Raw genomic sequence first — 21,473 nt, 5'->3', positions numbered from 1 at the left:
TTTAGAGATCACTGAATGTGACTGGTATAGAAAGGTGGCCTGTCTACACAGGTGACAGGTTTCAGTGTGTCTAGAAATGTTATAATAACTGGATCATTAATTAAGTAATATCCTCAAGTATGTTTAGTAAATATTATTAAAACTGTTAGTATCGCATAATTTCCCATGTCATTTGACATCACAATTATAATCTGTTGTCAATTCACAGGTGTGCGTGTGTGTGTGTGTGATGTCTCTTGTGCTACGTAAATGGATCCACAGTGCTGTTGTTGGTACCAAAAATTTTACCAAGCCCATTGCTCATCTGGGCCGTATTGAAGAGCTGCCTCAACAGAATGAACTACGAGGCAAAGTCAAATTGGGATTTATCAGTGACAAAGAAAATTATATTAGGGCAATTTTTACAAGGGATTCTTTAGTGAAATATGAAGGAGAAGGTCGTACACTAAACAACATGCGGGGAATGATAATCAGTTTACAAGACTATGCCATACTTGCTAGTATTGGTACTGATCGACGGTATTCAGAATTTGTTGCAGAGATATACAAGTTTAATATTATTAGTGAAGAAAGGCACCGAGCAGTGCCCCACATAAAGGACGTTAATCAGGATGAAAATGTTCAGTCAAAGTTGGCCCAAATGTGGCGGGACAAACAACAGTCAAAGGACAGTACTGGCTCTAATTGTATAGTAATGTGTTCACAGATGGAAGAGTCACAACTCAGCCAGGACCAGTTGTCCCAGCTATTGTCAATAATGAATGCTAACTCACAGGTGTACAGCTATGAAGCCATATCATCTAGTCAGCAAATTGAGTTAGAAAACATTCCTGGTTGGGTGGTGAAGTCAGAGCAGTGTCTATATGAGGCTAGCCAAGATACAACATATGCTACTCCACAGCTTGATACCCCTATGAATGTGTTAACAGAACAAGATGGAGAATCTGATGACACAATGACATACAAGACACCGCCTCAAGGACTAACCTCACCTCCTGTGTCAACAACAGACCAACACACCACCCTTGTAGTCCAGTCTAGTACTATATCAACTTCAGCTCAAGAGTCTGAGTTACCATTACCGTCACAACATGAATCAGAACTACCTTTACCATCTGAACAAGATGCTATACAGGTAGCTGTGGAACAAGTGAAGGATTATAGCTCACTGCTACAGGATGAAGTACACAGTGCATCACTGAAGCTGTCCAAGCCAATACCTGATTATATCAAGATCTTGAACAGCCAAAGAGCTGGCAGTGGTGGTGAGAGTCAGGGCAACGAACAAGAAGCAGCTAATTCCCCACCACAAGCTAACCATGCTGATGAAATATCACAATTTTGTGAGATGTCAAACAGTCAAGTAGCTGATATGGACAACATGTGGATGGACACACAGCATCAACCCTCACAGTGTAATAATGATACTAATAGCAATCAGTGTAACAAGAGGCAGCAGCAGCAGCAGCAGCCGTACACCGACAGTTTACCTACTTCAGCCACACCTAACAACCATGATAATCTTGTTGATAATACTCCTACTACAGTACAAACTGCAACATCAAATCAACAACTACACATCAATAATCAACCAGCCAGTCCTAAAGGTAAAGGAGGGACCACTAAAGACATTCACTTGACTGATGGTGGAAAGAAGCACTCCAATACCGACCATGATATACGTGATCATGTTACCAGTGTATCCACAAGCCAACAGGATGAGTTAGATGAACAATGGTGGGAGGATGAAGCCTGTTGTTCTGATCCCAGCTCTCTTGAAGTATTTGATGATCTTCATCCATTTCAGCTGGAATCTTGTGAGGCTGCCACACAGCAAGAGCAGCCAGTTAACACCACTGATATCCCAGTACAGTCTAACATTGTAATTAGTGATAATAGCTCATTGAGACTGAATCATGGGGATAGGAGGTCTATCAGACTTAAACGCAAGCGCAAGAGAAAGGTTTCCTTAGACTTGTTGGACCATCAATTGTTTGAACTTGCTGAAGACAGTGACAGTGAAATGGCTCCAGCTGGAATGCAGACCAGTTTAGTATCAACTGAGTTAATCACTCGACTATTAGATGTTAGTAATAATAAGACTACTAGTACTAGTAGTACTACAGTTAATAAGACAGTACCACAGGCTGTACCACAGGCTGCTAGTAACACACATGTGACATTCTCACAAGTTGCTGTTGAACACAGTTACCATAAAAGGGAGAAATTACAATCCAAGTCTCTTGAAGCAGCTCCCAAGAAACAAGATCTGTTTAGTGATTCAGACGGCAATGGTGATAACATTATTATTGATGTAGGCAGCCCTGAACCTGTAGCAACTGAAAATGATGAATCCCACTTAGCTGCAGATCAAGGATTTTGGTGTAACTTCAAACCGTTATTGACAGAAGCTGACATTGATGAATTCATCGACACTTATTGGGCTCGTCAGAGACTTCGCAACATGTCTTTTTATCATTACTAATATTTTTAATATTTATGTCTGAAAGTATTGTATACATATAGTCATGGTACAGTACATGTCAATACAGTTATTTATATTTACCAAATATACAGTCATTGTAATTCTAATTGCTACTTATATTAGGTACAATAAGTGAACGCGCAGAAAAAATAATATTTACACCTCAATAAAATAAGTACATTAATTATGTATGGTTGAGCACTTACAAAATACATATAATCAGACTATACAAAAATTGAGTATTAAAAAAATTCATGTTATAAAAATGAAAGCTGGTGAGTTTTAATATTTTTACATAGGGAAGGGGCTTCGCTGATCATCAATGCGACTTGACTGCATATGTTGAATCATATTGCAGAAATCTTCATTTGGTGCTGCTGGCTGCATTGTTGATGGATCAGGCGATCTTTGGTCATCAAATCTTGAAGACTACAAAAAAGAATAACACATTAAACAATCACTCCATGACTCGTGTCAAACATGGTGAAGTGTGTGGGATAGATTGTAAGGGATACCTTACCTGACATTGTATTAGTAGTTCAAAGAAATCTTCATCTGTTACGGGATTATTTGATGTGGAACTGGAAGCTGAAGAGAGTGCTAATGATGTTGACGATGCTGTAGTTGAACTAGTTTTGGAGCCAGGCTGTTCTGTTGACGCTTCAAGTTCTGTGGATGTTTCCAGTTCCGTTGGTAACTGTTCTGCTTCAGCTGGTACCATTACTGATTCAACACTTCTTTGTTCCTCCATTCTATGAACAAACAAGTTCACTACAAGTTTGTCTCACACACAATCACTACACTACACCACTATACATGGATGACATACCTGTCATTTAACTTTTGTAAGATATCCATTAGTTCATCTGTATTTTCCATGTCTTTTTGTGAAGAGGAATTTGTCGGCATAAATGTACACCTTTGATCATCAAGACGTCTGCTCTGACTTCTTGTCAACATGTCAAAGAATCCATCGTCGTCATCATTAATAGCACCATCACACAAATTCTCCTGTACAACACAAGAACACTCAATAATATGCTCTACACTACATTGGACATACACAACAAACATGATCTACACACACACACACACACTTACAGTGCTAGTACAGATGATGGTACAGGTTGGTGGATGAGATGTGGTTGGTGAGGGACTACCAGTTGATGAGCCTCTTCCTTCATCAGCTGAAGTATGTCTGCATCTATGAGCTGGTGAATTCTTCTCAGAATGAGCCTATATCAACACACAACAGATGAACAATGTACACAAGTGATGTTCACATTTATTCACCTCATCTGCTATTGGTCTGATAGATTTTCCCTCCATTTTAGCATCCAAACTTTTGTTACTGACAGAGGGCAACAATACTAGAAGGGAAAAATGAAGTGTTTCATAACACAGGAAGAGGTGAGGTTAGGGAAATATTTCTTACCTCTGTTGTGAGAGTTCCTTTGAAAAGGTTCCTCTCCTTGTCCTGGTTTATCCACTGACACTACTCTTGGCTTGGTGGCTAGTCTCTGCTGAAGTAAGTGTTGGCGTATACCCCTACAAGAAATACACAGATTGTCTTTACACCTGTTAGTGATACTACAAGTTATCACTTCTGACAACTTGTTTCATGGCTCAATAGCTACAATTAGCAGTAATTAAATAACACTGTAAACTTACCGAGGAGCAATTTTAGCCTCAAAGCCAAGTGATTTTCTTATCTCCATCAAATTTTGACGTGCTGTTTCTATACCTTCAGAATCATCAAGCTGAAGTGAACAATATCTGTTAAAACACATTCTACAGTAGAAGATATGGATCTCACACCTGTACTGCTAGTTGTAGATGTCTGGTGGCATATTCCAGAGCAGTAGAATGTTGGCCTAATGCAGTCAAGGCATTACTAAGACTCCAACAAGCACGAGCTTCCCCAGATCTGTAACATGTTGAAACAACATCACTAACAATATTCCAACAATGAAAACAAGATTAGTGCTGACTTGTTAAAACACAATACACATTCATGTGACTTGGCACTATCATGAAATTTGTGAACAACACTTGAGCCAGTGTGGGACGTAACTATCACGGATTTAAAACTACTAAAGGTAAGATGATTTCCTTGTAAACATTTTCACTATCTTAGAACAACTAGACAGTAACTTGAAGTATCCTAGAATTACAAGTGCATGTGGCATGGGGGCTTATGACTGGGTGGTTGTGCGTGCAGTAAGGCTATACATAAATGAATTGTATTATAATTTGTATAACCCGTACCTGTCTCTGAGCTCTTCTGTTAAGTGGAGGTGTAGTTGATGACAGACAATGGCCTCCTTGTGATCCTCAATTAATGTGTAAATGTTTCCCAGACTGAAGTAGGACTATAATGAAGAGAGAATTAGTGAATTATGCACCTCACTAAGTCTACAAATTATTACAAGATCCTTGTTCTAAAAACAGTAACAATTGTTTCATCATGTCAAGTGGCTTAACAATGGGTACATGACCAAATAAGGACAATTTTAGTATCAACAGGGACTCTCAAAAGCTTCACAATTTACTGAAATATAGTATAACCAATTTCCTACCCTTATCCCACTAGGTCATTACAGAAGAGGAAACTGGTCTCACCTGTGCTTCAACTGTTTTATCATTCAGCTCCTTGGCTATGTGGACTGTTTTCCTGTAGAAAATTAAGTTGTGGTAATCACAGAATCACTACAATTCCCTATCTAATCTGAGAGTGACCAATTGGCAAACAGAAGCCCCTTAGCTTATCATTTTAAACCAATAAAATCATAAAAATGTTCTTTCACTACACTAGTAGATCAAGTTAGCTCTTACAGCCTATCTAAACAATGACACAGGCACACACACACTTACTTATAGATCTCAATAGCCTTTGCATATCTTCCCAAGAATACATAGGAGTTGCCGAGATTGCTGTATGCTCTTCTAACAGCCTGTCTGTCTCCATACTCTTCAGCTATTGTCAATCGCTGCATAAATAAACACACAGAAAATATGACATTGAAACAAATTCAAATTGCCCACTATGCCCCATTTCCCTTAGTAATATTTCACATTCCAGCTAATAAAAAGATTAAACAATGTTGAAACTGAATGAGTAATGGATACAGTTATTTTTGTGTCACACTAGACATAAAGAAACACAGCAAAAATCTGCCAACTACAAAAGTATCTGGGACATATTGTATTCATGAGGATCAGTGACACATTTTTATCTTATGATCAATAAAAATATCTGATGACACGGATCGGTTTCTCACCTCCTTATGATACTTGACTGCCACCTCAAAGTTTCCAAGTAGATAGTAGATATTACCAAGATTGCCACAGGCTCTTCCTTGGGCCACTCTTTCCCTCATTCCAATCACAAGCTTGAGGTTTTGCCTGAATACATATATTGGGAACAATGTGATATAATACAGTGATTCCTTCAACATTTATTAAGAGCGAGCCAAGATGTCTCGGGGAGTTTAAAAGTGAGGAAACTACACAAGAACAGGCATTTTAATGTCATCCCAATTACTAACAGAAGATAGTCAACTACACATCTCATTGAAATCAGACAGTGCAATGGAGCCAACAGGCTGACCTTGTGGTCAGAAGTTGTTCAATAAAGGATGACATAAAACCAAACATAATGTTCATTATCTTATAGTTATATCATACACTGACTAAAAGAAATGACTCACTCATAGAAGTAAGCTGCCTTTGCTAGAGATGACTTTACTTCTTCAGCCTCTTCTGTGTCAGCATTAGGGTTGCCTTTTCTTCCCTTGGCATGATAGACACTTCCAAGATTGTACAGTGCTCGACCCTCGCTGATCTAAAGGAGACAAGAAAAACTTCACTCATAAAGCTGTACCAGTAATTCCAGACTTGTTGGCTAGCTAGTTAATAGGGATGAAACCATACACTTTATTGTAATGCTGAATGTCCATATTAAGAGCTAGAGCTGGTACACTGTTTGCACGCAGGGTGAGGTTTCCTTGTAAATCAGCTGCAGAATTCAACTATTAACCAAAAATATTGACTAAATTAGTGACTGAATTATGGCTAGTCAGGCTGATCCAACACACAGGTTTTTCACAGACAGATCAAGTTTCGGACAAATGTAGGAATATCATAGTTATGGCTTAACAAAAACCATAAGCTATGAATATCAGCCATTGCTGGTTAGCTACAAGAAACCTCATGTAGAAACATGACTCTTGACAACATTAAAACATCAAATAGCTGGCGACAATTTTCAGGTTTGATATAGAGCAGCTTTTACAAGATAGATAGGAATGCAGGACATCAATCGTTATTAAATTAGCAAGTTGTGCAAACTACACTTATACAAAATTGGTGTTTATAAATTCACACATTTCCCCACCTTGTCCTTTAGCTGCTGCGCGAGCTCCAGGTGCAATTTGCAACATCTGATCGCTTCATCATAATCTCCCAAAGCCTTCAGAGTGTTTCCCAAGTTACCACAAGCCTTGGCTTCTCCGATCTTATCTCCCATTTGCTTAGCAAGTGTCAAATCTTGCCTGTGGCACAGCAGAGCTCGCTGGTAGTCGCGTAAGTAGAAGTAGGCGTTCCCCAGTTGGCTGTACACGGCACTCAATGTTTGCAAGTCATTGGTTCCAGCCTTGATGGCTTCTTCAAAATGTGATATACCGCTATTCCAGCTGCCCTTCTTGCAGAGGCGTTCCCCCTCCAAAGCCAATTGGACGCATCTATCTTCGTGATTGTTGATCATTGTAAGTAAAGTTAACACGAATGGCGCGAGTAGCGAGCTCCTATCTTGGGAAAATACAAGCACAGTTTCGTTTATACACGTTACGACACGCTGGGATGCTCCTTTATACCATTGGCCTGCGTCATTTCTATGTCTTCTGAAAAACTAACATCATGGGGACATAATAATTACATTGATTAGTATACTAAAGAATACGGAAGAACTACAGAAACCTATTGTGGTGTTGAAAGACTATATCGACGAGACGTTTTTCATGAGAAAATGGGTCTGCATCTCGCTATATAGATCACTTGATAGTGCTCAACGTTACACGCTTGGATGTAAGTACATAGCTAACTTGCTGGTAGACATATTAAGAGTTACTCTGTAACTATTAATACTATGACATATGTACACGCACCAAACTTTTAGAAGCAAATAAAGCATGAACCGTTACCTTTCAGACGGAATGCTGGTTTCAAGAAAACATATTGTCATCATCGGTGTGTGCGTTATTGTAGTGTTGCTATGTGTATACCAAAACTCTCAGCCTGGTGGCATAGCTGTGGCTGAAAATGTTAGGAAAACTGCACCAACACATCCCCTAACAGTAACTGTGCAATACAAACATCCCAAATCACTCAGTATTAGCAGAACAACTAGTATTGAAAGGACGGATCTAGAGGCGAGTGTGGTGCCCAGCCGTTCTCGTGGCTATTTGTTAGCAGTACGTATTATGGAACAGCAGACAACAGGGGCTAAGAACGTCTTACAGCTGGGATGTTTGGCACTTTCTATGGGCCTAGGTGTTGTGGAGCCATATGCAGAGAACTCTTTCTTCTTTTATCCTTTATCCATAGAACAAATGAATCTAGAACAATCATTTTCAGACTATTACTCGTCACAAAGTGTTAAAATGAACTACCGGCATGCAAAGTTTGATAGTTGGGAGACATTTCTTAATAATGCTCCTAAGCAAGTTATTTTTGTCAAGATCACCTATGATAGAGTACCATTTGCCAGCAGAGCCACTGTTGTACCAGTAGACAATTGTCATACTGCTAGTAACTTAAAGAACTTCATGTCCAGGAATGGCTTCATATTGGTCAGATGTATAAACTATATATTCACTAACCAGACAGGCCATGATGTAAAACTTACTGATCCCGAAGAATTTTCAAGTGCCATCTTTGGTCCATATCATCCTTCACAGGTTAATGTAATATTGGGAAAATGGAAGGGACTGGGTACAAGAACTCGTATACCGCTGAATACAAACTGTCGTAATATTTACAGCAGGCATTTGATGCCCAGCGAGGCACTGCTAAGCGACAGTAGTAAGTATATTCATTCTTATTTGGGCAACAATGAATTTATAAGTGTTATGTTGAGAACAGAGAAAGTTATTCTCCATTCAGACGGTGACAATGTGAATTATTATAGTAAGGAATTGTCAGATTGTTACGATAAAGTGCGTAAAACAGTTGACAAACTTCAACGCCGGTATGCATCTTCAACGCCGCTGGGTGCTTTTGTTACAGTGGACGTGGGATTGTTTGGAACTAACGGCGATCCTCATTATCAAACTGGTAAACATATGCCAATAACAAGTCCAGTTTATCGGGCAACTATTCAATTCATGAGAGAAATGTATGGAGGAAGCCCTGACTGGTCCTTAGAACAATGGGAACAAACATTCCTTAGTGTACTAGGAGATAAAAATGATACCGGCTACATTGCAGGACTGCAGCGTACAATAGCCACCAAAGGTACATGTCTCATTGTGGTTGGTGGAGGATCATTCCAACAATTATCAGTTGACTTGTTTGAAAACTTTCATCAAGAACAGAAACAGAAGTGTCTCTATAAGGTTTGCTGGACGTGACATCATGACGCAGTACCCACCAACAGGAACTATCTAATTGATTAACAATTTCATTGTGAATATCATAAGTTACATCACAGATTAATGAATATTGTTATAAGACTAACGTTTCTCTAAACTGGTTGTTATAGTGAAATAAATGATCCAAGACTTAGTCATTATAATTTCCTGAGTCACAATGTTTGATGCTGCCATACAATTACTTGTAATCTTGTAACACCTTGTATTGTAGCATCTATAATATCTTGATGGAGCTTATATTCAAATACTTCATTAGTTTCCTAGCAATGCAATTTGTAACTAGCTAACTTTGTATATTTAGTGACAAATGGCTTTAGTGGACTTGATACAGTGGCAATTTGTGGTACTGGAAGTGTGCCTATTCAGAGGTGGGCCAGTTTGTAACAGGTAATAACATAAAATATTGAGAAATTTGTAACTAGATTAGTCCGCCCAATCTTTAGGCTCCAGTGTATGCACAAGTGACCATACTTGGCTATTGACACAGTAGCTGGCCTTCCATATATGTCATCACCTTATAACACTGTCACACGATCTCTTTCTGTGACAGCATGATGTACTGTGAGTTCACATTACCATTTCATTCATATACCACTATAGTGATGTTCTACTATAATTGGGGTAATGTCTCACTATCCACTTCATAAAATATTATGTTCTATGTGTGTGTATGTAGGGTATATAAGGTAGCTACTTGCATACCAAAGTTCTGAAAATATATATTAGCAAAAAATAAATAAATTCTACTTCCACAACAGGTACTTCTACAATGTACATAGTAATGGTTCAACACCTTGATGGTATAAGTAAGTACTGCTGGTATGCTAAATTCCAACACTGGTGGTAAGAATTGTGTCTGGCTTATTCTCTGTCAACAAAATGAAATTTCTCAGCGAAGGAAGCTGTTTAAAGTATCAGATTAGACTACAATGATGATATATGTTAGGTCACTATAGCATCCTAGCAGCGCCATTGAGTGATTACACCCCATTAGTGATGTCACTGATTATCATGTAGCTGCTGCTACTGGAGACAGCACATTGTAAAACCTGTGTATGACTGCTATGAGACCTGTAAATGATAATATCAAGCAATGAATGGGTCTGTGTTCAGTTTCTTGCTTTCTAGAACTGATGTCTATGCCTTAACTTGGTCCTACCCATACACACTATTACACACATAAGAGTTTACAATATAGTAGTGATCAATTGATCATTGTCACATGTAGTACTTCATCCATGCTAGACTGGTCTTGTATTTTAAACAGCCACACACTGTGCTAAGCAGTACATGATAGCTATTATTGTATAGCGTGTAAGATGATGAATTTGACAAGTTAGTATTATAATTATGAACTCAATAAGTAAGTCTATATTATATTTTGTGCATGCGTAGTTTGGTATTAAATGAACAGAATGTTTGTGATTTTGTTGACATTTTAATTTATCATAACAAAGTTAGTATTTGTCATTTTTTAATATCCTGTTGTACTAGATTATATGTCTGTGCAACTATACTTGAACCATAATAATATAGCTATCAGGGGTTACCATCAGACTGTTAACAAGATCTATCGACCTCACTGTGTTATCAGATAACCTCATCCATGCAAGACTAGTCTTGTAGTCAGAAGCTTTGACATTTGATTGGATAAGTTAGCATTGACTTTTAATTTGTATGTGTATGTAAGGTGAGCACCTCAGTGATCATGCCAAGGTATGGTTGATCAATTAAAGTGTGTGTAATTTATTTCTAGCACAAATTGATTTGACAATTTGATTTATTGTTTGTCCTATGGCTAGTGCTACACACACACACTCAGACTGACACTACAACCCATGTTGAAACTTGTCCATGCAAGACTAGCCTCATACTGTAAGGCAGCAATTATAGATATGTCTGGATGTACAATCAAAAACTGACAATAGTATTACCAACTATAGGCAAGTACTATTGTGCATTCTTCAACAATGCAAAAATAGCTGGTTAATGAACTGTGTTAGCCCACCTCAAAAAGATACCTTGAAATGTGGACAACTCACTAAAAAAAAAACACTTGTCCATGGTCCCATTTGTATTGGTGTACACACATTTAGACCCCTGAAATCAGGACACTTTGATAATCAGGACACTTGTCCCATCCACATAGTGAAATCAGGACACCTCAGTGATCAGAGTGGAGGAACTATTCCTCTGTATACATCATGGTAACATCTGTTAGTGACCATAATTGAGTCAAACTTGTAGCAGTAATGTGTGCAGTTGTCAACTAGAAGGTAAACTAGTGATTTTCTCTTCTCTGAGTGATTACCAGAGTTACACATGCAAATAATTTTCAAATTATAGTTACTTACAAGTTATAATCCAATATTGACAGTGTCCATGTATTTGTGGTCAGTAACATACATGTTCTTCACACACGATATGGTTGCTATGCAATGTGTTACCATGTTCACACCATACAATTCCCAGGAGTGACGTATATCAGTTTACATATTATTTATTGAGTTGTTTGTATTGTTTCCTGTAGCCATTTACTTAGTGTAACACAGGGTCGTGATGACAGTGCTTAATTCGAGTAAGTTATGGCACTTAATGTAAATCAATTATATATGGCTTCTTACGACACATGTGTGCATCATACAGATTATATCCTGACACGTTTGAAAAACATAATAAAGCCAAATTCAACTACAGATATTATTGGCATGAGAGCCAATTTTCACCATAATTATATACACACCAGTTTTTATACTGTTTACAGAAAATTGGACTAATTAAAATAGGTTCATCAGTTTCAACTTATCCAAACAAGCTCTCTCTCTTTCTTCATGTATAGCAAATTACAGCAATAATTGCATGAATTGGTTTGTACATCAAGCTACAACATGTGATAATTGCTGAAAATGTTCTACAACTGTCAACTTAGAGTTAACTACACCCAGACAAGGTATATACATGATGGGACATTGATACATGCACTGTGAGTGGCTACATCTCTGCATGCAAGGCCTCAGCTGTTATATTGTATGTTAAGTTTTGAAAAGAGGTATGGTCTATGTCACAGTATAACTACATGTCTATATTAAACAAACACAGTGTCACTATCATGTTGAAAATGTACGAATTTTGCAACTTATAATTGTAAACTGATGGTGCCAGTGCATTGTTGTCTAATAGAGCAGTCAAATCAAATGAAAGGAAACAAGTTCAGTACAATCTTCATTGTGTCTACCACTATTCTCTTGATTTTACACATGAAAATATTCTGAAACAGAGACATGATACTGCTTTAATATTTAATCTATGCTTCACATAAATTGCCCAACTTGGCATGTAGCTAAATATGTTTCAAATTCAATTTCTATGCTAATACACTAAATTATAGAAAGACGTGGGAATTTGTAATAAAATGCCCGGCTTTTCAAGAGCAACATCCTTTTCTTCACCTAATAATGAAATTACCTTTACAAAACAACTGAAACCTGTGGGCAGCTATATCTCAGTAAACTTCTGCATGATCGCTAATGGTGGGCAGTCGTTGAGCAATGAATAACATTATTAAATTTTGTGGGCTTTCTTGTTGTCTACCTGCTAATTCATGGCCAAACTCTATGTTTTCCATGATCTGAGTGGCACTCTATTAGTTTTAGTGGCATACATCATCACCCACTAATAGTGACGTTACAGTGTAATGCCACTCTTATTGGGTAAATTTCCCCAGAGTCATGCACTTGTCCTCGCCACACTACATGTGGTAAAACAGAGTGTTTTATTGAACGGTGCTTCTTTCACACATTATGATAAGTGTGTGGTGTGAACACAGACAAATTTGTAGCAATACATGTGATACTGACCACACACAAAGTCAAAATTGAATTATGCCTGGCTGCAACTATTAATTAAAGTAGAAAAAATCACCAACTTATACCATCCTATTATAAAGTTGACATGTACTATGCAGTATACACACATACAGTGTTGCTGCAAATTTGATTCAGTCATGGTCACTTGACAGATGGTACTATATATATGACAAGTATTATTTCATGAACATCAGCTGTGTTACTCTAAAATGTGTTAAGTGCGCGTGCTGATATCATCTAAATGAGTTGACAGGATAAAGGTGGGCTAACACTACACCACAGTGATTGTGCCAAAGGCCACAGATCATTAACCAACTACTTCAGCAATGTGAAGAGTTTGTAAGAGTCCTTGATTGTAGTTAGATGCTATAATACTAATTTTAATTGCATGTACAGACACATCTAATTGCTACTTTACACTGTATGGTATGGGGCCAGTCTTGCATAGATGAGGTCCTACACCTGATAATGATCAATTGATCACTACTATATTGTGAACCCTTTTGTGTGTAGTAGTGTGTATGGGTAGGACCAAGTTAAGGCATAGACAGTGGCTGTAGAAAGGTATTGCAAATGTGTTTGCAGCAATTGTACATATTAGGTCATCATCATTGTACAATCTGTATCACTCAATGCGATTCAATGTCGATACATACATATATATATATATATATATATATACATCATAATAGTTACATGGAACAAAATATGTCACATGCATGGCAACAGGTTTTACATGTTGAGATTCATGTAACCACTTTATTAAGACGGTATATGAGTAATGGGTGTAGGTGAACAGTTGTAAAAACAAACCAATAAGAATAATTTGCTTGGAGAATGTGTTTGGACACGTAAATTTATGGCATTGCTTCATGCAGGTTCCACAGCTAGCACTCCTCACTAATTATATACCAAGCCAATAGGATGGGTGAAGCTGGTAATTGCTGGTCGACCACTGCTCCTTTCTATACATAAATGCCTCTCTATTTTATTGCCATTACATTGCATGAGGAAGAGTCTCCACTTTGTGTACTATGTTATTAGGTTTGGTTTGCGTTAGAATGGATTTGACAGTAATATTGTAGTTAAACTATCCCTGTACATATAGAACTGTAATACTGTCTCAGTGCTGTAGTTATTCAACGAATATAAATTCGTAGCACCAAGAATATAATAACATCATTTGTGGGTTGTGATCACTTAATGGTGCTGCTAGGATGCTGTGATAGTGACATCATCATGACCATACAACACTGTTTGTTGTGCTGTGTTTTCTAAGCAACATTAGTTGACCTGTCAGTTCAAGTTTAGAATTAAGGTGTAGTGACACACTGTAAATAACTACACAGCATCTATGGTGATGTCGTCACTGTTGCCACAGAATATATTCCTAAGCGTCACTTGTCCAATTTACGCATTACTACACAATTAGATATATTTAGCTAATAGTAGATTCAGCACTTGTGACACATTTCACAAGATAACTATAATTGTCTATGAATTAATATGCTTTGTAGTACCATCCCCAGTCAAGCTTGTAGAAATAATGTAGCAATACAGTCTCGTGTGGCCAGACTACTTTTTTTCTTTCTTTGTCATTGAGAGGAAGAAAAAAGGGGTCTCTGTCTTTTTTGTTCCTACCCAATTGCAAAAAGAAAAAAAGTGGTCTGGCCATGTGAGACTAGTATTAGTGAGACATTTCCTCCAGTTAAAATTTTTCAATTTTACTTAATTTTGACTCCATGGCCATGTGAAGTCAGTACTGTAAATTTGTGTTTACACTCAAAACTTTTGACTGGAACTGAACATCATATTATGATCATATTGATAGCTATACTGGGAGTGGCCATGATTATTAAAATTAGACAACTTTGTTTAATAGCAGAAGAGAAGAGTCAATGCTTTATTCAGCAGTGCGTGGTAGCATTTTGATTGTAATTGTAGAGACCTAATTGTTACTGGCCTCTGACAATACAAGACCAGTCTTGCATGGATGAAGTACTACATGTGATGATGGTCAATTGATCACTACTCCATTGTAAACTCTTATGTGTGTAATAGTGTGTATAGTTAAGGCATATGTAGAAAGGCACTGCAAATGTGACAGTACATTTTAGGTCAGTCATCATTATTGATTTCACACAGTTTTTTTACAATGTGTCACTATCTTATTCCTATACTTGTCCATATTGTCAGACCATTGAATTGACAACTGATCAGTTAATAAGTTATCATCATTTCATTCTTTAGATACAGATGACCGTGCCAACTTAGCAATGCTACAAGTGATGGGATGTCATTAATTTATCATAATACGTGTATGTTAAATACCAAGTCTACACTATTGTGTGTTAAGCCAATCATATATTGTTAATAAATTAATAAATCTACAACTTCCAGCATTCATAGATAACAAATACAGTGTTATAGCTGTAGCTAGGAAACTAGTATATGGTACACTTCCTGTCACTTTACCGTTATCAGCACATGTTTTAATGTGATTGGCACTTAAATGTATAGTGTGCTAGCATGTTGTCAGGGCCTACTAGAACAACAATTAAGCATTACAACTCTAATAGAACAGTATCAACCATTAATTTTCAGTGAAAAAAAATATTACTAATTTCTATTAGAAAGTTTTTGAATTAGCCGTAGAAACTTGGAAGTTGCAGAAGAAACTAGAATTATATGAGGTGCTTACAGAAGGTAGCTATAGAACTGTTAAATTCCATTACTTCAACTTAATACATTACTAGTTGTGGAAATCAGTGTATTTTTTGTGCATGTTAATTTACTATTCAATATTAAAAGGTGGCATGAGACAAAAATGCCTTGTGCAGTGGTAGTACTGTAGCCAGTAAAGATCCAACCATTCAATGCTGTTTGAAATTTTTTTTTTCCAAAATGTTCCACAGTTTCTCTTGCAAAGACAACATCCTTTAGTTTACCACATAATGAAAGAACCATGCAGGCCAGCTGTGTATATAGAAATTATAAACTTCTAAGAATTACAGCCTGTTAAATGGTGGACAGAAATGTGAAACCATGAGACCTACCACGAGGAAAAAACCCCGAGGTGAAGCCGAGGTTTTTTAAAGCCATGAAAATCTCTGAGTGGGCGGTCTCTAATCTCTAACTGATTTAGAAAATGGTATATATGGGTGTGTTTTATGCATACCATTTTCTAATATATGATATATATTCTGCTTGACCGGTTTCCCTAGCTTACTTTTAAGTGAAGGTCAGGGAGTGCTACTTGTCCCACTAATGTATTTGTCTTGGCAGTACGACTTCCACAGTAAGGCAGTACATGTGTAACAGACTGTTCGCCAATCCATTAATACATTGTTAATATCCCATTCACACATTATTGTAATCATTGTGTGATATGAACACAGAAAATTTGTAGTAGCTATATGCTGACCACAATCACAAAGTCACAATTGAATTATGTCTGAATGCTTCAGAGTATAGGCTAGTAGCTTGCCAAGTGATGACAACTACACACAACTCAATGGTGGTCACTAACAGATGGTATAACTATATATATACATTTCTGTAAGATGTGTGACCACAACACTAACGCCTGTGTACTATTAGCATTAACATCATTACAGTCATTTCTTTGCATGCTGCACCTTTACATTGATATCACAACTTTGAGGGCCGCACCCTTTTCAACAGCTTGGGTGACTTTGCATGTATTTTATTCTCTTTTGCTATTCAGCTAGCCTACATGTCTACACATTTCTTTTATCTACTGATAATTGTATACAAAATGTATTGTAAATACTATAGCTATAGACCTTTCATTCATAATGTAGAAATCAAGTTGGGTGAACAAATGAAGGCAGCTAGTGAACTCTGTGGTTAAAGGTTTTGGGTGTATGGTGAGGAGATCTCTGGCTCAAGCTCTGGACAACTTCGTTTTAATATTCTTTGTGCACTTTTATGTACCTTATTGTGACTGTTCTGTTGGAGTATCATGCACTATCAATTTTGTACTTCTTTGGTTTTTGCTCTCTGAACTCTGTTACAGTAGCTGTTTCTCAAATTTTTCATACCATTGAAACTACTGCTACAATGGTTGACCTATGCGTTCAAGTGATTTCCATAAGACGTTTACCCTGTGGCTGTGAAAGAAGATTAATCTTTTTATGTGAATAAATATCTAACACAGCACATTAATAATTTTATACTTATCGGATTGGTGCATGAATGCACTATTTATCTTAAGTATTTTTGCAAAGTGTGCGGCCCCTTTAAGAAAATAAAAACAAAAAATCAAAACCTTGGACACCCATCCCATATATATCTTGGGAATGGCTGGAGCAATTTCACTTAGATTTGGTGTTACCTGCCCTATATTTGGCAGGAATCTATAGGGAAAATGGTATAATTTGAAGTTGGGACCATGGAGCTGTGCGTATGTGAAAAAGTGCTTCTTTCCTGTTACCAGTGTGGTGTGCTGACTACACAACACACTACCCTGTGTCTTGTTGATTCCAAATATTGTATGTCAAATTGAAGTTAGGGATGTGTGTGCAGTGATAAATGCTGGCAAAATTGGTGTGTTTGTGCGCGTGCGTGTGCGTGTGTGTGCATGTGAATGAGTGCTACCTCCTAGTGGTTGGGAATGGGAAACGCCTTTGGCAGCAGAAGTGTTCATACAAGTTTGGAGTGTGTGTGTTAAGCCCAGGACATTGTCTGATGATGTCACTTAACATTCACCGCTCTTGTGCCCCTGTGGAGGTGTTGTGAGCCTCCAGGGTGATTTCCATTGCAGAAAGAGCAAAGACAGCTGTTTTAAAAGCTAGCACATGGAATGTACATTCTATGGTGGATACTGAGGGGATGAGGGAACCATGTGCATTTTGAAACAACTAAGTGTTGTGGATAAAAAGGTACAGTTTGACTTGAATGCTGTGGCTTAGTGGAGTAGAAGCTCTTGCTAATGTTTAAATGTTGTGAAGTCTACTCAGTGCTATGTACATTGAAAGTTGACAAACAATTTTGGTAAAACTTTTAATGTTTTAATTGGGAATAAATAATCAGTTATTATTGACCTAACGTTATCATGGTCATTTCCTGAGTGAGTTAGATCCTTATGGGAGATCACCATATGTGACCGGATTTGCGAAAAGGTACCTTTTCCACACATTTTACATTCCAGCAAACAAAATGATGTAACACTTGCCTCCTTACACTGATTAACTTGCTATCAGTACCAGAATGTAGCCAGATACTGTTGCTACATTTATGGAAAATTTCAGGCTATTATATGTCATGATCACAAAGTTATGAAGCTTCAAAGTTCAAAAAATGGGTCAAATTTTGTGTGTGAAAAAGGTACCTTTTTGCAAATCCGGTCACATATATTACTTGCTTTTGTTTGTTTGTTTGTTTGTTTGTTTGTTTGTTTGTTTGTTTGACTATTATGATGTTGTGTGGTGTCCTGCTACAGCTAAATTTTATGCTTGACTCTATTTTATGAAAAGATCATCATTTCATTCAAAGTTTTCATATACGGAATGTCAAAAGTTTCATACAGCTACACAGTTTCATACAGCTACACAGGTTTTTTAAGTCTACACATCAAAAATCACCTTTATAGCTGCATAATATTTTTTTCTTGCTCAAAATCCCCCTTACTGGAAAGATATGACAGGGCATGTCACTACTGATTATTTGTTCCAAGAATTTTTGGAAAGCAAAGTTTGCTCTGTGGCTATTATAAGTATTCTTAACCATCAGCTGCAAATGAGGCATCCAGCTTGTTGTTATTTTGAAAAAATCATATTATGAATTATTGTAATGTATTTTGGTATTTGTAAATTTGTTGTGTGTGTTTGTGTATTTATAAATATTGTGTATGCTGTGTTTGTATGCCTGTGAAAATTATCACTGAGGGGATCCTCCTGTTATTACATTTGCTAGAAAGAATTTTTCATAACAAAAAAAACTCAAAGGCAAACATAGATGAAGGAGCTGTATTAAGCACCACTACCATAGTCATAAACCACTCTAATAGAGCAGTCGGATGGACATCATGAAACAGGACCAGTTAAATAATTTATTGACATGTAAATAGTTTAAATAGCAATCAACTGTAGCAACCATATTAGGTGATGGTTAGGTAATGCATACTCAACAGTACGATACATAATCAATTTATGCATTCGTATGGCCTAATATTTAACCCATCAAAATAAATCAATTTTGTGCAAATACAAATCTGGTAAGCCTACTAGTCTTTGGAAGTCAAGAAAAAAAGAAATAGAGCATGAAGCAACTACATACCCTTAAGTCCCTCAATGTCTTGGCAATAGATGATACTCCACCATGACATACTGTCGGCAGTCCATTATATATATACAATTGGTTCAGAAAAAAAATGTACCGGATTTGTAAAAGTGGGCTTTCAACACACATACAATATACTGACTCAAGGGTGGGGCAGAGGAGGCATCTACAAGTTGGGTGGGCAACTGTGAGATTATACTTCTATGACCACCACCAGCATCATAGTTGTGCAAGCACAATCAGCATTTGCAGCATGCTTAGCAGAATTTTTTCACAAAATTGCTTTCTGAGTTGAATCTGGAGACAAATTCACATCTATAAAAATAATATGATAGCTAACTGCTAAAATATACTCTAACGGAATAAATAGTCACTGACTGCTCTATTAGGGTATTGCTGACTGTTCTATTAGAGTATCTTGAGTGATGATATCCAAAAGTGATCCTGGAAAACCAGACTACTTTCTATGGACTTGGTCAATAGCTACCACTAAAAGTTGGGTAGGCAAATCTGTTCCGTCACCCCTGTGACTGATGATTAGAAATAGATACTGACTTGAAATTTGGTCAGTAGTAAGTACCAACACAACTTAATAGATGGAGGAAATTTCAGGTTCATATGTTTCTTGATCACTAAGTTACGGTCTTCCCAACTCGTAGAATTGTATGTGTGTGAAAGACCCCTTTTTGCAAATCTGGTCACAATTATTATTATTCTGGTTTGGGCCACTTATTGTTGATCATGTGGCTCAGATCCCCACCCTCATTGTTATGTTTCACCATCTAAATTTTCATGACATCATGCAATATTTCATTACATCAATGCTTAAAGCTAGATTGTATGGGTGTAATGGAAATAATAAAAGCTTGTGTACATATACAGGCATAAAAGAAGGGCTAGATTTGCTGAAGAACCACCTCGATGTCAAAAATGTCTGCTTAAGGTCATATTGAATACTCAGTATGTGTATTAAAAAGGCAAACAACAAAAATCAAACCAGTATAGCATTCACAGGTATAAACGACTGTTCTATTAGAGTAGTTTGTCAGTAATTGTAGCTCTATTAGAGTAATTGAACTTTGCTCTGTATATAATCAGTAGGTTCACTACTCTGAACAAATTCACTAATCTGAACAGACTTTTGTCAACTTGAGAACAGAGCTGTCCGGATTACTGAGGATTCATTGTAGAGCATTCAGCTTACTTGTATATGCTTGCATTATGCTCCTTCCTACAAACATTTCAACCAGTGAATGTTCTATTAAAGTATTTCACTACAAAGCGACTGTTCTATTAGAGAGTATCGATTTATGGAGCTACATATGTACAATGCAATTGAGTGGTCTATTGCAGTTCGTATTTTCACTGACTGCTCTATTAGGGCGTATTAAAGAAAATAAGCTTGATAGTTTGAAATATTTACCTAATATGGTTATTATGCTGGCATATTTGAAGTAGTTGTAGCAGTGGTGGCAGCCTTGATCCACCTACGCATTATACCACAATTAAATCAATGTGTTTACTTTACTCCAATAAGTGAAAAAATTCTCCATGCAATCACAAAACACCTTCGCTGTAACTAAGGGTACGTCCATCATGAAAGCAAAAGTAACTGGTAACCTAAAGAGCTGATATCAAGATAGCTAACTGTAATAAGGCCATTATTTGGGTTTTTTGTCAAAATATCTCAAGTGTAGAGTGTGGGCACATTATCCATAGTACTTGCCACAATACAGCTAGCTAGGCTTATCAATTATCTGGATTGCCAGAAGTTAGCAAACTGGATAACTCTGCATATATTTTAGCATAATAATTATAGTCTAGCGACAAGATTCTGGTCCACTTCAAATGTAGCTATTCTTCATGACAGTTCAGTTCATTTCTTTACTTGTAAAATTCTGTGTATGCTTCATCGAGTTCACTGCATAAATTCTTACAATTCAATTTCTTGACTACAGTGGTTGAGATAACTACTGTACAAGTGTGGCAAATTTTGAAAACTGAACTGCACATACAGTGTAATTATTATTAACCAGACAAATAATGGTTAAATCTTTAATATTGGGGAAATACATGTGGCAATGAAAATACCGTGGCGTACAGATGAAAAACAGAATCGTTTGACTTCTATCATTGACTTGTGTTCTACATTCAGTCCTGTTATATTCC

At 37.1% G+C, this 21,473-nt stretch overlaps 3 protein-coding genes across 5 annotated transcripts in view; 2 read left to right on the top strand and 1 right to left on the bottom strand.

The window, feature by feature from the left end:
- LOC136265444 (uncharacterized) overlaps window positions 1–3,228 on the top strand; it is a 34,814-nt gene extending 31,586 nt beyond the window's left edge. For all 3 annotated transcript variants that reach the window (XM_066060294.1, XM_066060295.1, XM_066060296.1), the window contains one exon: window positions 209–3,228. In XM_066060294.1, the coding sequence (XP_065916366.1) occupies window positions 230–2,485 (2,256 nt within the window). In that variant the 5' untranslated portion in view covers window positions 209–229 and the 3' untranslated portion in view covers window positions 2,486–3,228. The remainder of the gene's footprint in view (window positions 1–208) is intronic.
- On the bottom strand, window positions 2,470–7,356 carry LOC136265445 (G-protein-signaling modulator 2-like). The gene is made up of 14 exons (XM_066060297.1): window positions 6,882–7,356; window positions 6,196–6,329; window positions 5,767–5,890; window positions 5,360–5,475; window positions 5,108–5,159; window positions 4,754–4,857; window positions 4,304–4,412; window positions 4,157–4,245; window positions 3,921–4,033; window positions 3,779–3,855; window positions 3,587–3,721; window positions 3,315–3,496; window positions 3,006–3,237; window positions 2,470–2,914 (listed from the first exon to the last, which is right to left on the bottom strand). The coding sequence occupies exons 1-14, from the start codon at window positions 7,248–7,250 to the stop codon at window positions 2,777–2,779; spliced, it is 1,974 nt and encodes a 657-aa protein (XP_065916369.1). The 5' UTR covers window positions 7,251–7,356; the 3' UTR covers window positions 2,470–2,776.
- Window positions 7,357–7,422: 66 nt separating this feature from the next.
- On the top strand, window positions 7,423–9,272 carry LOC136265448 (uncharacterized). The gene is made up of 2 exons (XM_066060301.1): window positions 7,423–7,570; window positions 7,751–9,272. Exons 1-2 carry the CDS (start codon window positions 7,504–7,506, stop codon window positions 9,112–9,114), a joined length of 1,431 nt encoding a protein of 476 aa, XP_065916373.1. The 5' UTR covers window positions 7,423–7,503; the 3' UTR covers window positions 9,115–9,272.
- Window positions 9,273–21,473: the final 12,201 nt, after the last annotated feature.

This window comes from Dysidea avara, chromosome 9 (assembly GCF_963678975.1).
Source record: "Dysidea avara chromosome 9, odDysAvar1.4, whole genome shotgun sequence".
In the NCBI taxonomy this organism is placed as follows: Eukaryota; Metazoa; Porifera; class Demospongiae; order Dictyoceratida; family Dysideidae; genus Dysidea; species Dysidea avara.
The sequence above is the reverse complement of the archived record's forward strand: the minus strand, read 5'-3'. Positions and strand labels throughout refer to the sequence as shown.